Source organism: Gekko japonicus, unplaced genomic scaffold (assembly GCF_001447785.1).
Source record: "Gekko japonicus isolate JY-2015 unplaced genomic scaffold, Gekko_japonicus_V1.1 scaffold898, whole genome shotgun sequence".
Lineage (NCBI taxonomy): Eukaryota > Metazoa > Chordata > Lepidosauria > Squamata > Gekkonidae > Gekko > Gekko japonicus.
The window spans coordinates 321,176-339,635 of record NW_015160238.1 but is presented as its reverse complement, the minus strand read 5'-3'; the positions used below and the strand labels follow the sequence as shown (position 1 = coordinate 339,635).

General features: G+C 42.4%; 1 protein-coding gene across 1 annotated transcript in view; it reads left to right on the top strand.

Annotated features, from left to right (window-relative positions):
- Positions 1 to 18,460, top strand: part of LOC107112006 (eyes absent homolog 2-like) — a 124,389-nt gene that overhangs the window by 100,432 nt on the left and 5,497 nt on the right. Inside the window, exons 10-13 of the mRNA XM_015413066.1 lie at positions 8,789 to 8,847; positions 11,221 to 11,381; positions 16,047 to 16,161; positions 16,711 to 16,839. Of these exons, the coding sequence (XP_015268552.1) occupies positions 8,789 to 8,847; positions 11,221 to 11,381; positions 16,047 to 16,161; positions 16,711 to 16,839 (464 nt within the window). The remainder of the gene's footprint in view (positions 1 to 8,788; positions 8,848 to 11,220; positions 11,382 to 16,046; positions 16,162 to 16,710; positions 16,840 to 18,460) is intronic.

Below are 18,460 nucleotides of genomic sequence, written 5' to 3'. Positions count from 1 at the left end.
CTGTAAGCTCTTGGAGGATTGGCTACATTAGGGGTGTGTGGCCTAATATGCAAAGGAGTTCCTGCTACTGGTGTTGGGTGTGGCCTATTATGCTAATGAGTTCCTGCTGGGCTTTTTCTACAAAAAGAGCCTTATACTTCATTGAGGTCCCTCCTCTCCCCAACCCTGCTCTTCCCAGGCTCCCCCCTCCCAAAATCTCCAGGTATTTCTCAACCCAGAGATGGCAGCCCCTGCTTCTCTAACTGTTATACTTCAGTGGGCCAGTACCTACCTACCTTCCTTTCCTGTTTCTTCCCTTCCTTCCTAATGATACTTGCTTTAATTTAAAGGGGGGGGGGGTTCATGCCTCTCACACAGCTTATCATCCCTGAAGAAATGCAGGGAAATAGATCATGCCACTTGCAACTCTCTGAGGTTCCAGAGCAGACAAGGCATTTGAGATACGTGAGAAGACTTTCAAACTGGAAATTTCATTGGACCAGTGAATGATGGAGAGGAAGCAATGTCTAATCCTCTTCCCCTGCAGGCTATTTTTCTCATCCAAATGGCCCTTCTATTTGTTTTTCTTTCCCTCTCCTTTTTCACCCTGCAAGGAGAAATGCAGCTGCAAAGACGCTTGATTAAAAAAAATGGTGCATCTGGGACTGTGAAGCACTTTTCAGTTATGCTTCAAACAAATATCCACTCACCCCCTGCAGCTGCACTTTAGGCATTTTAATTTAAAGGCGGTGGGGGTCACAGACCTCCCCACGCCTCATATAGTTTGACCCAAAGAAATGCAAGGAAAGCGATTCCATGGAACAGAGACAGGAAGAAAAGCAAGCAGAAAGATAAGATCTATGCCGTCCGATCTGCCAAGGCTGAAGTATGCAGGAGCACCCCCATGTGGTGTTTGAAGGGATGAGCAAGACAACTTTCATCCATATAGGAATACAAAAATCAAATCTGTCCTTGTAAGGTCACTTGTACATTAAGATGTACAGAATAAGAGTGAATGTGGCTGTATGCAAGGGTGGTGGAAAGAAACCAGGAGAAGCGAAAAGTGTGATGTCTGCCCATATTGGGTCGAGGTGCAAGACAGCCGTTTGTTTTAAGAAGAAGAGATTGGATTTATACCCTGCCCTTCACAACCCAAAGGTGGTTTACAATCGCCTTTCCCTTCCCCTCCCCGCAACAGACACCCTGTGAGGTGTGTGGAGCTGAGAGAGCTCTCTCGAGAACTGCTCTTTTTCAAGGACAGCTCTGACAGAACTATGGCTTGCCCAAGGTCATCCAGCAGCTGCAAGTGGAGGTGTGGGGAATCAAACCCGGTTCTCCCAGATTAGAGTCCGCGCACTTAACCACTATACCAAACTGGCTCAGTTTAACCCAAGGTGGAGGGGTAGATTCCACCAAGTATGATGTCTGCCCTTAACACAGCCATGCATACTCTGACGTACTTTGCTCATGATTGCATAGAACTGTGGGCTCCTTGTCGATCCATAATCGTGGAATTACAGCAGTGGAGCATTCTGCAGATAAAGTCAGTTTGCTGTATTGGAATCAAATTAGCAGGGAGACAATAAGAGGATGTTCTCACTGAGTGCCAGAGAAGTGGAGTTAAGCTTGCCAGCTCCATTGCCCACCACCACACTAAGTGGCGGTGGGAGGAATTTTTAAAAAGCAAAGTTTAACCATAGAATTTCTTGTGATTCCTAGAGCTACCCTTTGCCTCTTTGGGGTTCTGACATCGCACTCACCCCACCCCAGGTCCTCCTGCCAAGTGTCAGGCTTGGCCTGGCGACCCTAGGCATAGTGGTTAGAATGTGAGGTTAGGTCTAGGTTTAAATCCCCTCTAAGTCATTAAGCTCACTGCTTGCCTTGGCCCATTTGCACTCTCTCAGGGCTAATCTATCTCAAAGAGATGCTTTGTGAGGATTGTGTAACTGGGAGAATCTACTGTTGCTCCTGTGATTGCTTTAAGATTAAAACAGAGGCAGGGAAAATCGTATACATCTTTTTCACTTTGTCTCATCCAGCTTCCCCCACACACACACTTTTATTCATGCCGGTCCAATGATCCCTGACGTAGCTTTGGTTGGTGGTCAGAGGGGACCACCCCCTCCCCTTTTCACCAGTGGAAAATACAATTTGATCCATTAGAATGATAGACTGTAAATAAAGTAAATAAAAGTTAGGAACATGCAGGTTTTGCAGTCTCACATATAGGGTGTTTTAAGAAACAGGATGGACATGTAAACAAAAATTTAAAGGGACAAAAGCATGCTTGAGTGATGAATGTATAAGCTTCTGTTAGTTGTAGAACATGACTTTGCTGAATGTATATCAGAATGAAATACCGTGTATGTTCTCATGTACATTCATGCATGCGTATGCCCTATGGGAGTTCACAAATGTGGTACTGCAGCCGGAACACCCTGTTAATAGCCTAGTCCCAAATTGCAGCAGGATAGATTACTTGATCCAGGATGTAAGGGTGCACCATTGGGAATGTGCCAGAAAACTGACCATTTTCACAGTATTTGTTAGGAATTCTATCAGATGGAGGAATATAAAAATCTTCAAGTTTCTGCTTGTTTCTTGTTAACTCCTGAATCTTCCTTCTACAATCCATAAAATCCAGAATTTTCCTGGAGTATATCCTTTCTTATTTGGGCTTATTTACATCAGTTTACATTTGATCACCAAAGCAGATGGTTTTAGAGGGTAGCTGTGTTGGTCTGCAGTAGAACAGCCAGGCTGGAGCCCAGTAGCACCTTGGAGACCAACAATATTTTCCAGGTATAAGCTTTCAAGAGTCCTTCCTCTTATATCTGGTGAAGGGAGCTATGACTCCTGAAAGCTTATAGCCCAAAAGAAGGCAAAAATTATGACAAAATTCTTAACGCCACAAGAAGAAGATATAATAGAGAGTATAGAATGCACATTAGCCACCAATTCTATTAAATATCTGGGGATAAATATGATTGAACAAAATTGTAATCTTTTTAAAAACAGTTATCAGAAGACCTGGAAACTGATACAAGAAGATTTATCCAGATGGGGAAAAAAATCTCGCGACTGGGTAGAATTTCAGCAATTAAAATGAATGTATTGCCAAAATTAATTTTTTATTCCAAATTCTTGGTATCTATCTATCTATCTATCTATCTATCTATCTATCTATCTATCTATCTATCTATCTATCTATCAGAAAGAATATTGACAGAGTGGCAAAGACAGATAAATAAATTTATTTGGAATGACAAAAAACCAAGAATAAGTTTGAAAAAAGTTGTTCAATCATGGCATATGCCTCTTTGTTAGCCGCCCTGAGCCCGTTTGGGGAGGGTGGGATATAAATTTAATTACTAAATAATAAATAAATAAATAAAATACTCCAAGATGAGAAAAAGAAAGGACGATTAGCAGTTCCAAATATAAACTTATATTATCAGGTGGCAGGTCTAGTCTGGATTGCGAACTGGATTAAAAATCCAAGACAGAGAATAGTAAAACTTGAATCAGCAGACCTAAATGAAGGTTTACATAATCATTTATGGATAAAGAAATCAACCAAAATGATCATAATACAAGAAAGGGGTCATATAATTAGGTATGGACTTTTGAGAAATGGTTTAAACGTCGGAACCTATTGAGTCCTCCAAATTCTCCATTCATCTCCCCAATAGAAGTTTACTATGATAAGAATAAGAGAAATAAATGTGGTTTCTTATCATATGGCAATATGGTAAAAGCTCAGGGGAAACTCAAGTCCTGGCAAGATATTAGAGATTCAATTATTCATTCAGTGATTAATTAATCAACATTCAATGATCAATTAGTTTCTAGATTAAGGAAGATTATCACCACAGAAGGTGGAGCTCTAAGAGAGATGACTGAGTTCGAACAGCTGATTACAAAACAAAAAGATAATATACTACAATGGATATATAAGTTATTCCTTCAGTTAGAAACAGAAGAAGTGAAAAATGTGTAACTTTTAGAGAGTAAATACGTATGCACCAATGGGAACAGTTATGGGGAAAAGAAACTAAGTTCACAGCTAGCCAGGCATAAGAGAAAATTGGTATAAATGTTTTTCAGATGGTATATTGCTCCAAAGGATATTGAGAAGGTAGATAAAAACTACAAAGGAAAATGTTGGAAATGTCAAGATATACTAGATGGAACGTTTTATCATATGTGGTGGACTTGTAAAAAAGCAAAAAGATATTGGAAGGAAATACATGGGAAAATGCAGAATATATTAAAAGCAGGAGACAAAAATAGAATGAGAAACAGTTTAAAATTGTATATAAATGTATTGAAATGCATATAAATGTATTATCACGTAGAAGCAGAATGAGAACAAGTTTTGAATATAAATGTGTAAGGAAATGAATTTTGAACAAAAATAACATTTTTTTTTTTATTGTGAGATACAGAATAGGTTTTCCTTTAAACTTTGGTATATTAAAAACTATAGCTAGTAGGGATGGTCACGGACCAGAAAAATTGAGGTTCATGGTTTGTGAGGTCTGTCATGCTGTGCAACCTGCAGCAGCTGCATGACTTTAAACGGTTTCCTGGGCACCAGTAAGTCTGGCCCACGGACCACTCCAGCGGACCAAATGGACCACCTAAAAAAATTGTGGTCCATGGGTGGTCTGTCAAAACCGCAAATGGATGGACTGGGCAAACAGGCCACAAACCAGCCCCCCAGTCCATGACGAAATTAGGTCCGTGAACCAGTTCCATGCCCATCCCTCATAGCTAGTATGTAGAAATGACAAAATATGTAACATAGAATGTGTAGTAATGATGAAATTAATTCTATAGTTGCAAAATAGATCAGTTATGAAATTTGAAATTTAAAAGGTTTCAAGTAAGGACTATTGTATTCTATAGAAAATGTCTTAGAATTATAATGAAGGGGGAAAATATTTTCAGTTCTATATACCCCGTAATGTATAATAACCTTTGATATATATTTGATTTATTAGATTTATTATATTTGTATCCCGCTCTCCCTGTGTCCAGGCTCAGAGCTGGTAACATCATGATAAAAGCATTCCAATACATAGTACAATAAAATACCTAATAATATACAATAAAATACCTTATATTATAAACTAACAGTATATTTAAAAGATGGCATAAAACTCAGAGGGTAGTGGCGCATAATTTGTCTGGCCTAAAATGGGAGGGAGAAAAGGGGAGAGAGGAGAGAGGGGAGGCCAGTTGATGATGGAACCCATTGCTGTCCTCAACCATAGGCCCAGCAGAACAACTCTGTTTTACAGGCCCCGCGGAACTGAATTAGGTCCTGCAGGGCCTGGATCTCAGCTGGAAGTGTTCCACCTGGCCCTAGTCAAGGACAGCCAGATGCTCTATATATTTGTTATATAACCCTTCTTTTCTTTTTGTATCCCTTTTATATCAGTATCTTCTTTTCTAAAATAGAATCACAGTGTTGGAAGGGACCATACAGGCCATCTAGTCCAACCCCCTGCTCAATGCAGGATCAGCCTAGAGCATCCCTATAAGAAAACTTATAGGCTGAAAATCTTGTTGATCTATAAGGTGCTACTGGACTCGAATCTAGCAAAGTAAATGGGGAAGTGATTTGAATATTACAGTACCGTAGCAAAAGCTGTTGGAGAAGATAAGCAGTGGTAGAGGTTTCTTTTAATTAACCACATGACCTGGATGAGATACGCTAATCACAGAGCCCTTTGAGATTTCCACGTATTGGTTAAAGCTAACAGATGTGGAGCCTGGCTTTTGCAAATGTCCTCATTACCAAATTTTAGTCAAGCAAAACTGGAGCTTCCTTCTCAGCCACCCAGATGTTCATATCTTCCTTCCTCACTCTCCAAGGTCTCAAAAGCAAAATCTGCAAGAATGAAAAATTAGTCTGGTAACTAAGTACTGTAGTAAAATATGGTCTACATTCTTGCCTTGTCCGGCTTTTGAATGTTTTACCCAGTAATATGATAGTGTCGGTCGGCGGTGGACTATGAGGTAGCGTCTCGCTAAGTGTCATGGTATTTTATTAAGTTAGAAATGTGATCGCTACTGTTGTCAAACTTTAACATACAGAACAATTCATTCACAAATGAGAAAAGCAGATCCCCCCACAAATGCCTTTCCCCTGACATAATTGCACAGCACAACACAACTGAAGTTGAGTGGGCCAGGACAATATCATTCCAACGTGGCTTTCACAATCTGCGTGCACAACAGACAATGTGGTTTTTTTATCATTTGGGAAAGACATGGGAGCATACTAGCAGAAATCTGCTTTTAATTCTGCTTTCTTGCGCCATGTAGTATAAAGCTGACTGAGGAAGGAAGGAACTAAAGATATAACTATCAGTATGGAATTGGCACATCAGCTTTGCCGATAGGAAGTCTCCCTTCTAACATACATAACTCAAATAAAGCAACATTCGCATCCCCAGCAAGATTTTTTCCCCATATTTTTTCCAGACATTTTTTTTAAAGAATGCTGAAACAGACACACCTTTAAATATACACATGAATGGATCTCCAGTCTTCTTTTCATTGTTAAATAGCAGCCATGAGTGAGGAGGAATTCTCTTTGGACCTCCAGACAGGGAGGCAGAGGATTAACCTTTTTTCCTTTCCCCATTTGCTGGTCCTTAAAAGACCCCTTCCCCAAGCTGTTGTTTGTTTCCCCCAAGGAGAAAACATTTAGGTATTCTGCAAGCAACCTGTATGATTCCCCCCAGTGGAGCAAATATCAGTTTGGGGTGGATGAGCACAGTTGACGTTAGGAAAATTTCATGAGGGAAAAGAATTATCCCCTCCCTTCCCCCCTTCACACCACACAGGCCCTAGTCCGAATCAGACCCTCTGCAGTTGTTTTGTTTTCTTTGAGCAATAGAAATGTTCTAGAGATTCATTCACAGATTTTCTGGCATCTTATCTAGCTTTTACATTTTCTGTGATATAAATCCCACCGGCATTTACATTTTAGGCATTGAAAATGTACGTATCAGACTACCCAGTAAAATATTTGGAGTTATTACAGAGCACTGTAGCCCTGTCACATTGACAGAAAATGTAGTTTGGCACTTAGAGCTGTGTTCACACCTCACCTTTTTGTATGGCTTTATACAGTATCTGTGTAGGGCTGTCAGCTGAGCAAAGATTTTTCATAGCTGATTCTGCCTTCAACTAGTTAATCAATTATATTTAAATAAATATATGCCGCATTGAAAAATCTGAGGAAGAATTAGTTTTTAAAGTTTTTTTAAAATATTCGTAGTAAAACCATTGTTACTTAACATATGTTAAATCTCAAAAAACTCAACCAATGTTTTCCCCACTATTAAATAAACCAAAGTGCTCTATAGATTCAGGCGGGTAGCTTTTTTCTTTCCTTCCTTCTGTTAAAAAGCCACGTGGGCTGAAACAGAGTGACCAAACTTATATTATAAAAACAAGATAGCCCAGGCAAGCCCAGTCTCATCAGATCTTGGAAGCTAAGCAAGGCCGACCCTGGCAAGTACTTGGATGAGAGACCTCCAAAGGAATACCAGGGCTGGGACACAGAGGCAGGCATAGCAAGCCACCTCTCTGAAAACATCCAAGCCCCAGTAGGTGTCGCCAGAAGTCACCATGACTTCCAGGCACACACGTACACACAAAATACTAAAAAAAAAAGAAAGGGGAAAAAAAGAACACCACAGGTGCCCAACAAATTAAAACCATTACAGAATTTAAAGCACAGAGCTGAAAGCCAGTAGACAAGAGTGAATGCAGTTAAAACAGCATGTTATCCACCAAATGCCCTCTGGAACAGGACACAGCCTCCTGAATGCAGCAAGTGAAGGCGCCTGCCGTACCCACTCTTAATAAGTCATTCCAGAGGATGCCCAAGACCAATCTGTTGTCAAATGGACCATCCTAAGTGAGGGTACCACCAGGAGAAGGCTGCCTGAGGAACACAAGTAGTGCAGAGGAGTATCCTGGGAGATGCAGTTCGAGCGTTATGAAGACCCCCTAAGCCATGAAGAGCCATAAAGGTGATAATCAGCACTATGAATTGGCCCAAAAGCAAATAGTCAACCAATGCAGTTGGGCCAATTAGAGAACAGAAATTGTATTTGAAGCAGTGGTGGGACGTATACTCATTACAAAGGGAACTGTGCCACATGGCAAATTTCTCTTTATACTGTGTTGGTGCAAAAGTTCATACCTTTGTATTGTGTTATTGTGAAATAACTGCCACCACCTAACTGTGTACTCGAAATTGCTAGTTCAGATTTCTTTAGTTTGGAGCTACTGTTCATACGCAACAGCCAACCTTATGAATTATAGTTGGCATCTCAGAACATTTGGCCAGTTAAATAAGTTAAACTTTATTACTTAAGTATACAACTGTGTACGTTGGTTTTCCTTAGCAGTTTCTGCTCTTTAAAGAAGAAAGATTGCAGGTTTGGACCCATAAACTTTTAACAATGGTTTCCTGTTGAAAGACAGTGATGTTTCTTTCTGTGTTTCCAGCACTGTCTCCAGTGAGTAAGAAACAATTTCCCCTTAGGTGAATAAAGAATTGTATGAGTGACCTCATTCGTTGTCTGTTTAAGCACATAATGTTCATGTTCTGGGAAAGCAGTATCTGAAATTTTGCTTGTAACCTGATTACTATAATTAACCAGAAATTGCAGGGGGAATCTTCCCTCAGCTTGGCTTCTGTTGCACAAAATCTCTCCGTTGTTGTTTTTACAAAGCAATACTCACTTCCTGTCTGACTATTTTTGGAAATGTTTTTCAGGACTGTGACCAGATACACATAGATGATGTATCATCAGATGACAATGGGCAAGATTTAAGGTAAGGCACTTTCTGTTCTACAGTGCCCAGTGCAAGCATATCATATATATTAATATCTGGAAGACAGCTAGCGGAATTCATTAATGTCTTAAAACTAGGGATACCAAGTCCCCCCGGGGGGCGGGGAAACACCCGCCCCAGAGGCCCGGCGCCACCGGATCAGGCCCCGGGGGGAACTCCTCCCAGATGTGCGGGCACACTGGGGGTGGGGCCACGGCCATACAAGGGAAAACTCTATGGTTTTCCCTTGTATGGTCGTGGCCTTGCCCCCAGCATAACGTCACTTCCTGGTGATGTGTGTGCGGCGCGCGCGCTCTGGGATCCACCCGGGAGTCCCCTGCCGCCAAGGTAAGTTCCACTTGGCAACCCTATTTAAAACCCAGGGCAGGAATTCTTGTCACATAAAGGAAATGCCATATTGGAACATTATTATTTTCTAACAGTGGCATAGTACTATATGTTTCACGTAGAGATTACAATCCCCATGGCAATGGTATGTGAAACCATGAGACAGCTTTATACTGAGTCACACCACTGGTCTATCAAGGTGAGTGTTGTTTGCTCTGACTGGCTGCAGTTCCCCAGGTTCTCAAGCTGCTCTCTGGTCCTTTTTAACCTGAGATGCTGGGGATTGAATTTGGGACCTTCTGCATGTAAATCTGCCACTTCCATTTACCACAGAAAATACAGGCTCATTTTAAGGGAACTCCCATCATATCCCAGAATGCTCTTGTTCTGTATAGCAAAGGCTTATTTTTTTATTTTTTAAATTGATCTGCTGATCCCCGGCTTTGACTCAGTGTGTATTATCTTTTGAATACTACCAAATGAGATGGTACCATAACATTTTAAATTGGATTTCATGCATACAGTATTTTATTTACTTACTTACTTACTTACTTACTTGCCTTTCTTTCCAATTTGGAACCCAAGGTGGCTTACATTATTTTCCTCCATTTTGCCCTCACAACAACCCCATGAGGTAGGTTAGGCTGAGAGAGTGTCTAGCCCAAGGACAGCCAGAAATCTTCCATTACTGTTTGGGGGAATCGAACTTGGGTCTCTCAGACCCTAGTCAAACACTCTAACCCAGAGGTGTCAAACATATGGCCCACATGCCGGAACCGGCTCATCCAGGGCTCTTAACTGGCCCGCAAGCAACTGGTCATTACCTTTATTACCAGATGACAGAGGCTGGGCATGATGTCCCTGCATACTGTCCCAGTGCTAATGCGTAATGGGCGGTGGAAGTGGGAGGGCAGGCATCAGGGAGATACTTTGAGGAAGTACTGTAAGAGTTTTAATGTTTTAAGCATGTTTGTATTTTGAGTAAAAAATAATATTGTTAATTGGGTTTGCCTGTATCCTTTATAAAGTTTATATCTCTGGTACCTGGCATTACATTCTATGGCACACGTGGTCCGGCCTGACAAAGTGACATTTGTATCAGATACGGGCGGCCCTTGTAATAAATGAGTTTGACACCTTTGCTCTAACCACTCCATCACTTTGTCTCTTTCCATCACACCAACAATGTCTGAAAGTACATGACACCGGGGCCTTTCTTTCTTTCTTTTTAAAGAGGTGCTGGAACTTTCAAGAGGGAAATGAAGTTTTCAATCTGTATACTGAACACTCACAAACTTTTAAACATTTTTAAAAGAATTTTGTTAAAGAGGTTCCAGAACTCTGTTCCGTCGCGTTCCCCCAGAAAAAAAGCCCTACATGACACTGATGCTACAACTTGTTGACGCCTTGGCCTCTGAGAATGAGGTACAAGGCAAATTGAAGATGGTTTAGTCCAGGGGTGGCCAAACTTGCTGAACGTAACAACCAGATAGAATAAATGTCAGATATTTGAGAGCCACAAGACGAACAAATATTACACACATGTTTTCATTGAAAAGTATGCAAATTTGCATTAAATTAGACTGAAAGAGCCACATGCAACTCACAAGCTGCAGTTTGGCCACCCCTGTTTTAGTATATGGTGACAGTCCACCTGGAAGTTCTTCTATGCAGGCCTCATTGAAATGAATGGGATTTCTTGTTCAGTTCCCATTCATTTCGAAAGGGCATGCACAAACTTCCATGTGGGTTGTGGTCTTTGCCCCCCCCCCATTGTCATTGATTAAAAGCATACAGGAACTATATTTGAGGATTTGGTGCAATATATCTAAATCCTAATCAGAGAAAGCAAACCTACAGGATAAATGAGTAGGGAGAATGTTTGTTTTATTTCATTCTTGTCTCTCACAGGACTAAAAGTCTGTGACATCTTGTCCTCTTCCTTCTTTCTACTGCCTTCATCTTAATGGGAAACACTGGTTATAATTTCTCCTCTTCTCCTTTCCCCTCCTTCCTTTGCCACAGCACATATAATTTCTCAGCAGATGGCTTTCACAGTTCAGCCGCTGGAGCAAATCTGTGTCTGGGCTCCGGAGTTCATGGGGGAGTTGACTGGATGAGGAAATTAGCATTCCGCTACCGGCGGGTGAAAGAGCTCTACAACACCTACAAAAACAATGTTGGCGGTAAGTGTCCCTCCAGCCCATCAGGGAATGTTCCTTCCCATCTTCCTAAAAAGCCTGGTCTTCCTGTTCCTCAGACCAGATGCAGCCTTATGTACTTGAAAGTGTGAAGAAATGAGTGTACCAGAGGAGAGGAAGTGTTTTCAGTATTAATTTCCAGTTCTCCTAGATGAGTTGAGAAGCAACATGGACTGTTCAAAGCAGGTGTTGTAGCCTTGATGTTTGAACCAAAGGCTGGCCGATGGGAGCAAGATTGCTCTACCCTTGCTTCGTTTCTTCTGTTGTCGTTACATGGTCCACACGGTGGTGAAATGTTTTTTGCCTGGGCCACATTGCCGGCATTAAATTAACCAATGTGCTCAGTCCAGAAAACGCACCATTACCTTCTATTGCAGTCATGCACAGACATATGTTTGCAGGCGTAACCTTTGTTTCATTCCTCCATCTACACCACTGGTTCCCAAAGTGGGCAATACCGCCACCTCGGGGGTGCTGGAACAATCCACGTGGGTTGGAAAGATCCAGGTGCAGGTCCACAAACTGCATCTTTTTGTCCACTTCTTGAAGGTGGATGTCTGGGGGGCACTGTAATTTTTTTTCTGAAAAGGGGGCGGTAGGCCAAATAAGTTTGGGAACCTCTGATCTACACCATCACTTTGTTGGGAGACCTTTGCAGAGACCTTTGCAGAGAAGCCCCCAAGAGGATGTTGTTAATGGGAAATGTTCTTCTTTTTAATCAAATTTTACTTCATTTTCAATATCTCCAGGAAGCAGATTTTGAATAGCTAGTTTATTAAGACAACAAAGAGCCTTCTGGTAACCTAAAAACGAACAAATATATTGTGGCATACGTTTGTTAGTCTTTACCCACTCTGCCAGCCCTGACCTGGATGGCTCAGGCTAGCCCGATCTCGTCAGATCTCGGAAGCTAAGCAGGGTCGGCCTTGGTCAGTACTTGGATGGGAGACAACCAAAGAAGTCCAGGGAGTCACTATGCACAGGAAGTCAATGGTCTCTTGCCTTGAAATCCCCACAACCTCACTGTAAGTCAGCTGCAATTTGACGGCACTTTACGCACACACATATATATAGTGTGCTGTCAAGGCCATTTGTGATGGTCACTTGTAGATCAGGAAGAATATCAGTGGAGAAACTGCCTTCAACAAGACAGTGGGGAGAAGCATCCATGCTGGAACCGAGTACCTTTCACTGTGCAAAAGACCTGGTATTACATCATCACATCTGCCACATAGCTGGAACCAGAACAATGACAAAAGAAAGATCAGTAAGGACAATTGCCCCTCCAGGTATTTTAAACATGTGCAATTCATGCCGTTATCCAGAGTAATGACCTTCTCGTGTATAATGGGAATAATGACTTGGCACACGGCTTTTCGGGGGAATTGAAATAATAACTGGTTGGAACAATCTGGCCGTCTGCTTCATCTCATACCGTTAGCTCCTCTCAGGCAGTCACGAATCTGGAGGAAATAGTCTGCACCTTTAATGGTTATTGTTTAAGTTCTGTGCATGTTCTCTTGAATGTGTTTTAGTGGTTCACATGAGCAGCTGACAAAGATACCCTCCCCCCCAAAAAAATAATAATAATCCCGAGGTGCTCTCTGAACTAGTTTTTAACTTCACTGGCACAAATGCTTCCAGCAATGTTCAGAGCTCATTCAAGACCATATCTGGGTCAAGCTAGAGGAGCTATTGGGAGATCTGTGAATAGAAATTCCTTGTTTTTACAGGTCAGTAGCATCTATAGGGTGGCCCGATTTGGCTAAGTGTTGGTTGATAGTGAGATACTGAAAAATTGGTATTTAGCAGAGATAAGATGTTCCAGCAGAGCCAGAGTAAAATAATTCAGACAGAGTCCATGTGTGATTAAAATATAAAGTTTTTACTAAATTCTAGCATGGGAAGGGTAACTGGGATGAAAATAACAACAGAGCATCCTTACTCTACAAAGACAAAACTAGAAGAGAGAGAGTATGGCTACTCTTCCTGTTCTTCAGAACACCAAACAAAGAGGGGAAGAGAAGCCATAAAATGGTAATACACCTTGACACTTTAGTCCCAATCAAATTCCTAGATCAGGGAGAAAATTCCCGGGCTTTCTACATCTAAAGGACATTGGTTACATGAGAAACATGTGACTTCCTGTGAGTAACATAAACAAACATTTAACCCCAGATATACTGAGTGTTTTCAACTTGTAATACCCAACACTAAGGCTGTGGGAGAAGTGCTGTTTAATCTGTACTTCCTCAATACCTTTTTTGCAGTCTTAGTCCCAGGGCTGTTCTTTGTGCTGTTGAGGGAAATATATAAGGTACCCTTCAGATTAGGGGGGGGGCATCGTGGTATAGCCCAATCTTATCAGATCTCGGAATCTAAGCAGGGTGGTTATTTGGATGGAGAACCATCATAGAATCATAGAGTTGGAAGGGGCCATACGGACCATCTAGTCCAACCCCCTGCCCAATGCAGGGCATCAAGGAAGACTCTGCAGAGGAAGGCAATGGCAAGCCACCTATGCTTCTCAGTTCCCTTGAAAGCCCCCTTCTGGGGGTCACCATTAGTCAGTTGTGACTTGACGGCATTTGTGTAGGTAACATTAAAGTCCAGTGGCACCTTGAAGGCTGACAAGGTTTATTTCAATATGGTTTATTTCAACAAGGTTTATTTTGTGAATCACAGCTCACTTCTTTAAATATGTGAAGGGGGAGGTTATACTAGAGTTGGGAAAGCTCCCCAGACAGAAATCATACCAGGAATTACACATAAAGGGAAGATTAATGGGGGGCGAGGTTAAGGCAGAGAGTGAATTCCGCCATAAATCTTTCAAGTGTAGATTTTGTGCATGGGGAGGGAACCGATAGAAAGGTGTTAGGTGTGAATATAATAAAACTTCAAAGTGTGAACTCTCTGTGTGCCTGAAGCAGAATTAGCAGTTACAAATAATGGATCAAGAGAGGTCACTTAAGAGTGCTAATTTGTTTTCCTCATTGTCAGCTCCTGACCCGTACAGGTTCATGAAAGGCTAAATTGGTGTAGTACCCCATTCATCAGTTAGTAATTTTCTCTCCTAACCCAGATTTTACAGGATGGGTGAAAGCCTATTGAAATCAGGTGAAGTTAGATTTCAAGGCAGAGACTCAGTGAAAACCTCATAGTCAGAGGCAATAGCTGTGTAGAAATGAGTGCTCTGGGCATTCAGATTATTCCTCCTTCGTGTCTTCTGCTGAAATATCCTTTAGCCCCACAAAGTCACATGGCTGATTGCAGAAGCTGAGCCTTTGCTGGGATCCAGAGGCCAGCAAAGGCCTTGCCACATCAACACAACCGCCATTTTTTGCTGAACAAATAATTTGGATGGGAAAGGTTTTTTTTAACCTGCTGGGTTTCTAGGAGGCACTGGGAGTTCACAGAAGGTACAGTGGCAACAAGGTCAGTTCCAGGTTTTGGAGGGCTCCAGGCAGAGGGTGCCCAGGGGCCTCCTCCTTTGACCACCAGGGCCCCTCCATGGCACACCAGGACCCCTGCTTGTGCCATGCATCCAGCCCAGACACATCCCCACTTGCCTATGTCCTTCCTTCCTCTACCCATTTGTGAGCCTTCTTTCTACAATGGTGCTCTGTGTGTGTGTACAGATCTACCTGCCAGGAGTGCTATCAATGTATACCCACCTGCACATCCTTCCCTGGCAGTGTGCATGGGGGGGGGGCACTGCAGCAGAGGGCCCTGCCAAAAACTCTGGGCCCTGGCAGCTGCCCTACCTCTGGGTATGTTGATGCCAGCTCTCAGTGGGAAGATCATGGCTATGCTGTGGCAAGAGGTGCGCCTGGCCTGATTCTTGCCCTGCCATTTCAGTTTTGAGGAAGGATGCCTTGCCCTCCCAGGAATCTGGATACAAAGTGATACAAAGATGGGATTTCCAAGCCTCTGCTGGGGGTAGGGGAGCCCCTGCTCTGGCATCCCTCCTCCCAGTGCTAATCAGCTGGCCAACAGACGACTTACTGGCAGGAAAACTAGGCCTCAGCCTGCATTGTTGGTAGTGCGGTGATGTCACTTCCAGTGCGTACTGGAAGCACTGATAGCTGGGCAAAAACTCTATGGTAAAAATGACTTCTACCTTAGAGTTTTTGCCAAATACCAGAGCGTCCCTAAGTCACTGGTGGTGTAATGACATCACTTCCGCTGAGTGCCAGTGACGCAGGCCTAGGCTTCCTGCTGTTAAGTCCCCTACCCCACACCAGTGCTGGGGGTACCTGGCAACCCTGTATGAAGGAGGCTAGGGAAAGTTGTAGATTCTAAATAGGGGTACCAGATGAGGTCTGGAGGCAGAGCCTAGTGGAAGGGGGATAGCTCCATGTTAAATGTTATAGGATCAGCTCTTGAAAAGTTGAAATTGGCCAGGCTGCAAGCAACTTTCTGCAGTGCAGTCGCTGTGTCTTGGCTTTTGGCAAGCTGTCTTGGCATTGTGAGTGGATGTATGTATGGCTGGTGGGTGGATGGTCCCGACTCTTGGATGGGGGATTGGTCTAGGTAGATTTCTTCTACATTCCAAGCTCTATGATTCCACGGTATTGCAAAGCCATATGCAAGTGATTCAGCTCCTTCCCATTGGAGCTTAACTACAAATGCTGCTTTCTCTATCTGCAGGTTTAATAGGAGCTCCTAAGAGGGAAACCTGGCTGCAGTTAAGAGCCGAACTGGAAGCGCTGACTGATCTCTGGCTAACACACGCTCTGAAAGCTCTGGATTTGATACATTCCCGGTAAGAATGGCTTAAGGAATTGTCTCCAGACTGCACAGTCTCTACTTTCTCCTGCTACTCTCCAAATGAACCAAGGCCCATATATTTATAAGACACCTTTGGCCCAATTTGCTAGGGGAGAGGGGTCCATCTAGGCATGCTTTGCCTAAAGGAAGGGAGTGGGGGAGAAAGAGACTGAAAATTTGGCTCCAAGCAACAACTTTCGTGGAAAGCAGGAAAACAGTAAAGAGAGTTGGTAGTCCGGGGGGAGGCACGGTGAAAATGCTGTTGGAGTTTTACACCATTTTGTGTCCCAGGTGTGTGATTACTTATGACGTACTTCAGTTTCAGACTCGTATGAGTTATAACAAATTACGGAGAAGAGAAAAACAATGTTTAAAAGTCTGTCCACTGCTGGCTGTGTTAATGACTGCTTTCGGGGGACTAGCTGCTGGCAAGGAGAACATCCCCTTTCCAGTTCAAACTAATAGAACAGAGAAACAAAGATTCTGTTTTTTTGTGTGTGGTGGGGGAGGTTTCCCCTACTGACCACCGTCTTCTGTCTTGCAGGCCTAACTGCGTAAATGTTTTGGTCACTACCACCCAGCTCATCCCAGCGCTTGCCAAAGTGCTCTTGTACGGACTAGGCGTGGTCTTCCCCATCGAAAATATTTATAGCGCAACAAAGACAGGTAAGAACAATGGCTTGGGTCCAGTGGAGCGTTTCTGTGTGTGGAAGAATTTCCACCCGCAAAGCATGACTCTCTCTCCCCGCCGCCGCCCCTGCAGCCCCACCCCCAAAGTGCGGTTCCTGGGGATCCAGAAATAATTTATGAACAAAATAAAAATACAAGTAGACAGCAGAATGCTGCTGAAACACAGTAAGAAAGTTAAAACTACCTAAAAAGTAAAAGTGGTAATTCCTGACTGATTCCCTGTTGCCTGATGGGGGAAAATGGTCTTCACCATCCTCTAAAGACTGGGAAAACCACACACACACAAGTCTTGCTAGGAGTGTGCATTCCGTACTTCTGAAGCTTATACAGAAAAGTGAACGGGTGTCATACTGCGCATCCTACTATCCTGGTTGTGATAGTAAATTCCTATATTTTTCATTTTTATTTTATGAGTTTTGTTGATTGTTGTATTAATTATACACACACACACAGCTGCTTTATACAGAATCAGACTTTTAATTCATCGAAAGCATCCTACTATCCTGGTTGTGATAGTAAAGTCCTATATTTTTAATTTTTATTTTATGAGTTTCATTTATTGTTGTATTAATTATGCACACACACACAGAGCTGCTTTATATGGAATCAGACTTTTAATTCATCAAAATCAGCACTGTCTATGCAGACTGGCAGTGGGTCTCCAGGGTCTCAGGCCTTTCACATCAGCTACCCCTTGTTCCTTTTCAGTGGAAATGCCAGGGATTGAACCCGGGACCTTCTGCATGCAAAGCAAATGCTCTACTGCTTAGCTATAGCCCTTCTCTTATATTTTTTTTTTCAAGGTTGTTTTAATGTTTTCTTTGTTCACTGCATTGGGGACCCTAAGTTGGGTGGAAAGAAGGCATAAAAATGGTTTAAGTTAAATACATAAATAAAACTGTAATGTTTCTGTAACATTCTTTAGTATACGTTGACAAAAGAGAATTACACCTGCACTGAAATCCTAAGCAGAGTTACACCCTTCTAAGCCACTGACTTCAGGGGACATAGCAGGGCAAAACTCTGCTTAGCATTGCACAGTCTCGATACAGGAGGTACAATATAGCATGAGATTAAGAATTTCAACAGGTCAGTTAAATGTGGCAAGAATTGGCTAAAGTACAATGCTTTATTTGTATAACACAATATTTTGCATAATGTCAGTGAAGATTAAAAGACACACACACCCCCGAGCGAAAGAGAGAGATCTCAGTCTTTCAGGACATGTGTCAGGTATCTTATTTGAGTCAACAAATAATAAAAAGGGAATACATCATTTACGTAAGAGGGATTTTGCATGACTTTAATTTGTGCAGTTACATTGTCAGCTATTAAAATTTCCCATATCATATTGCACTATGCAACTAGATCTGCATTATGGCAGATCTGAAGTTTTAGTGGCTCCCAACCTAAAATATGCTCTGCTCAGTTCTGCTTGCATTTCATCATGGACAGGTGGGGGAGGGGAAAACCCCCTTTGCCTCGAGTCAGGGAATGCCTAGGTGAGTGTCCCTCTAAGACATCAGGTAAGGAACAAACGGGTAGTGCAAGCACTGACATTAAAATGTGGGTCTAACTCTCAGCTCCTCTGCTTACATCGAACA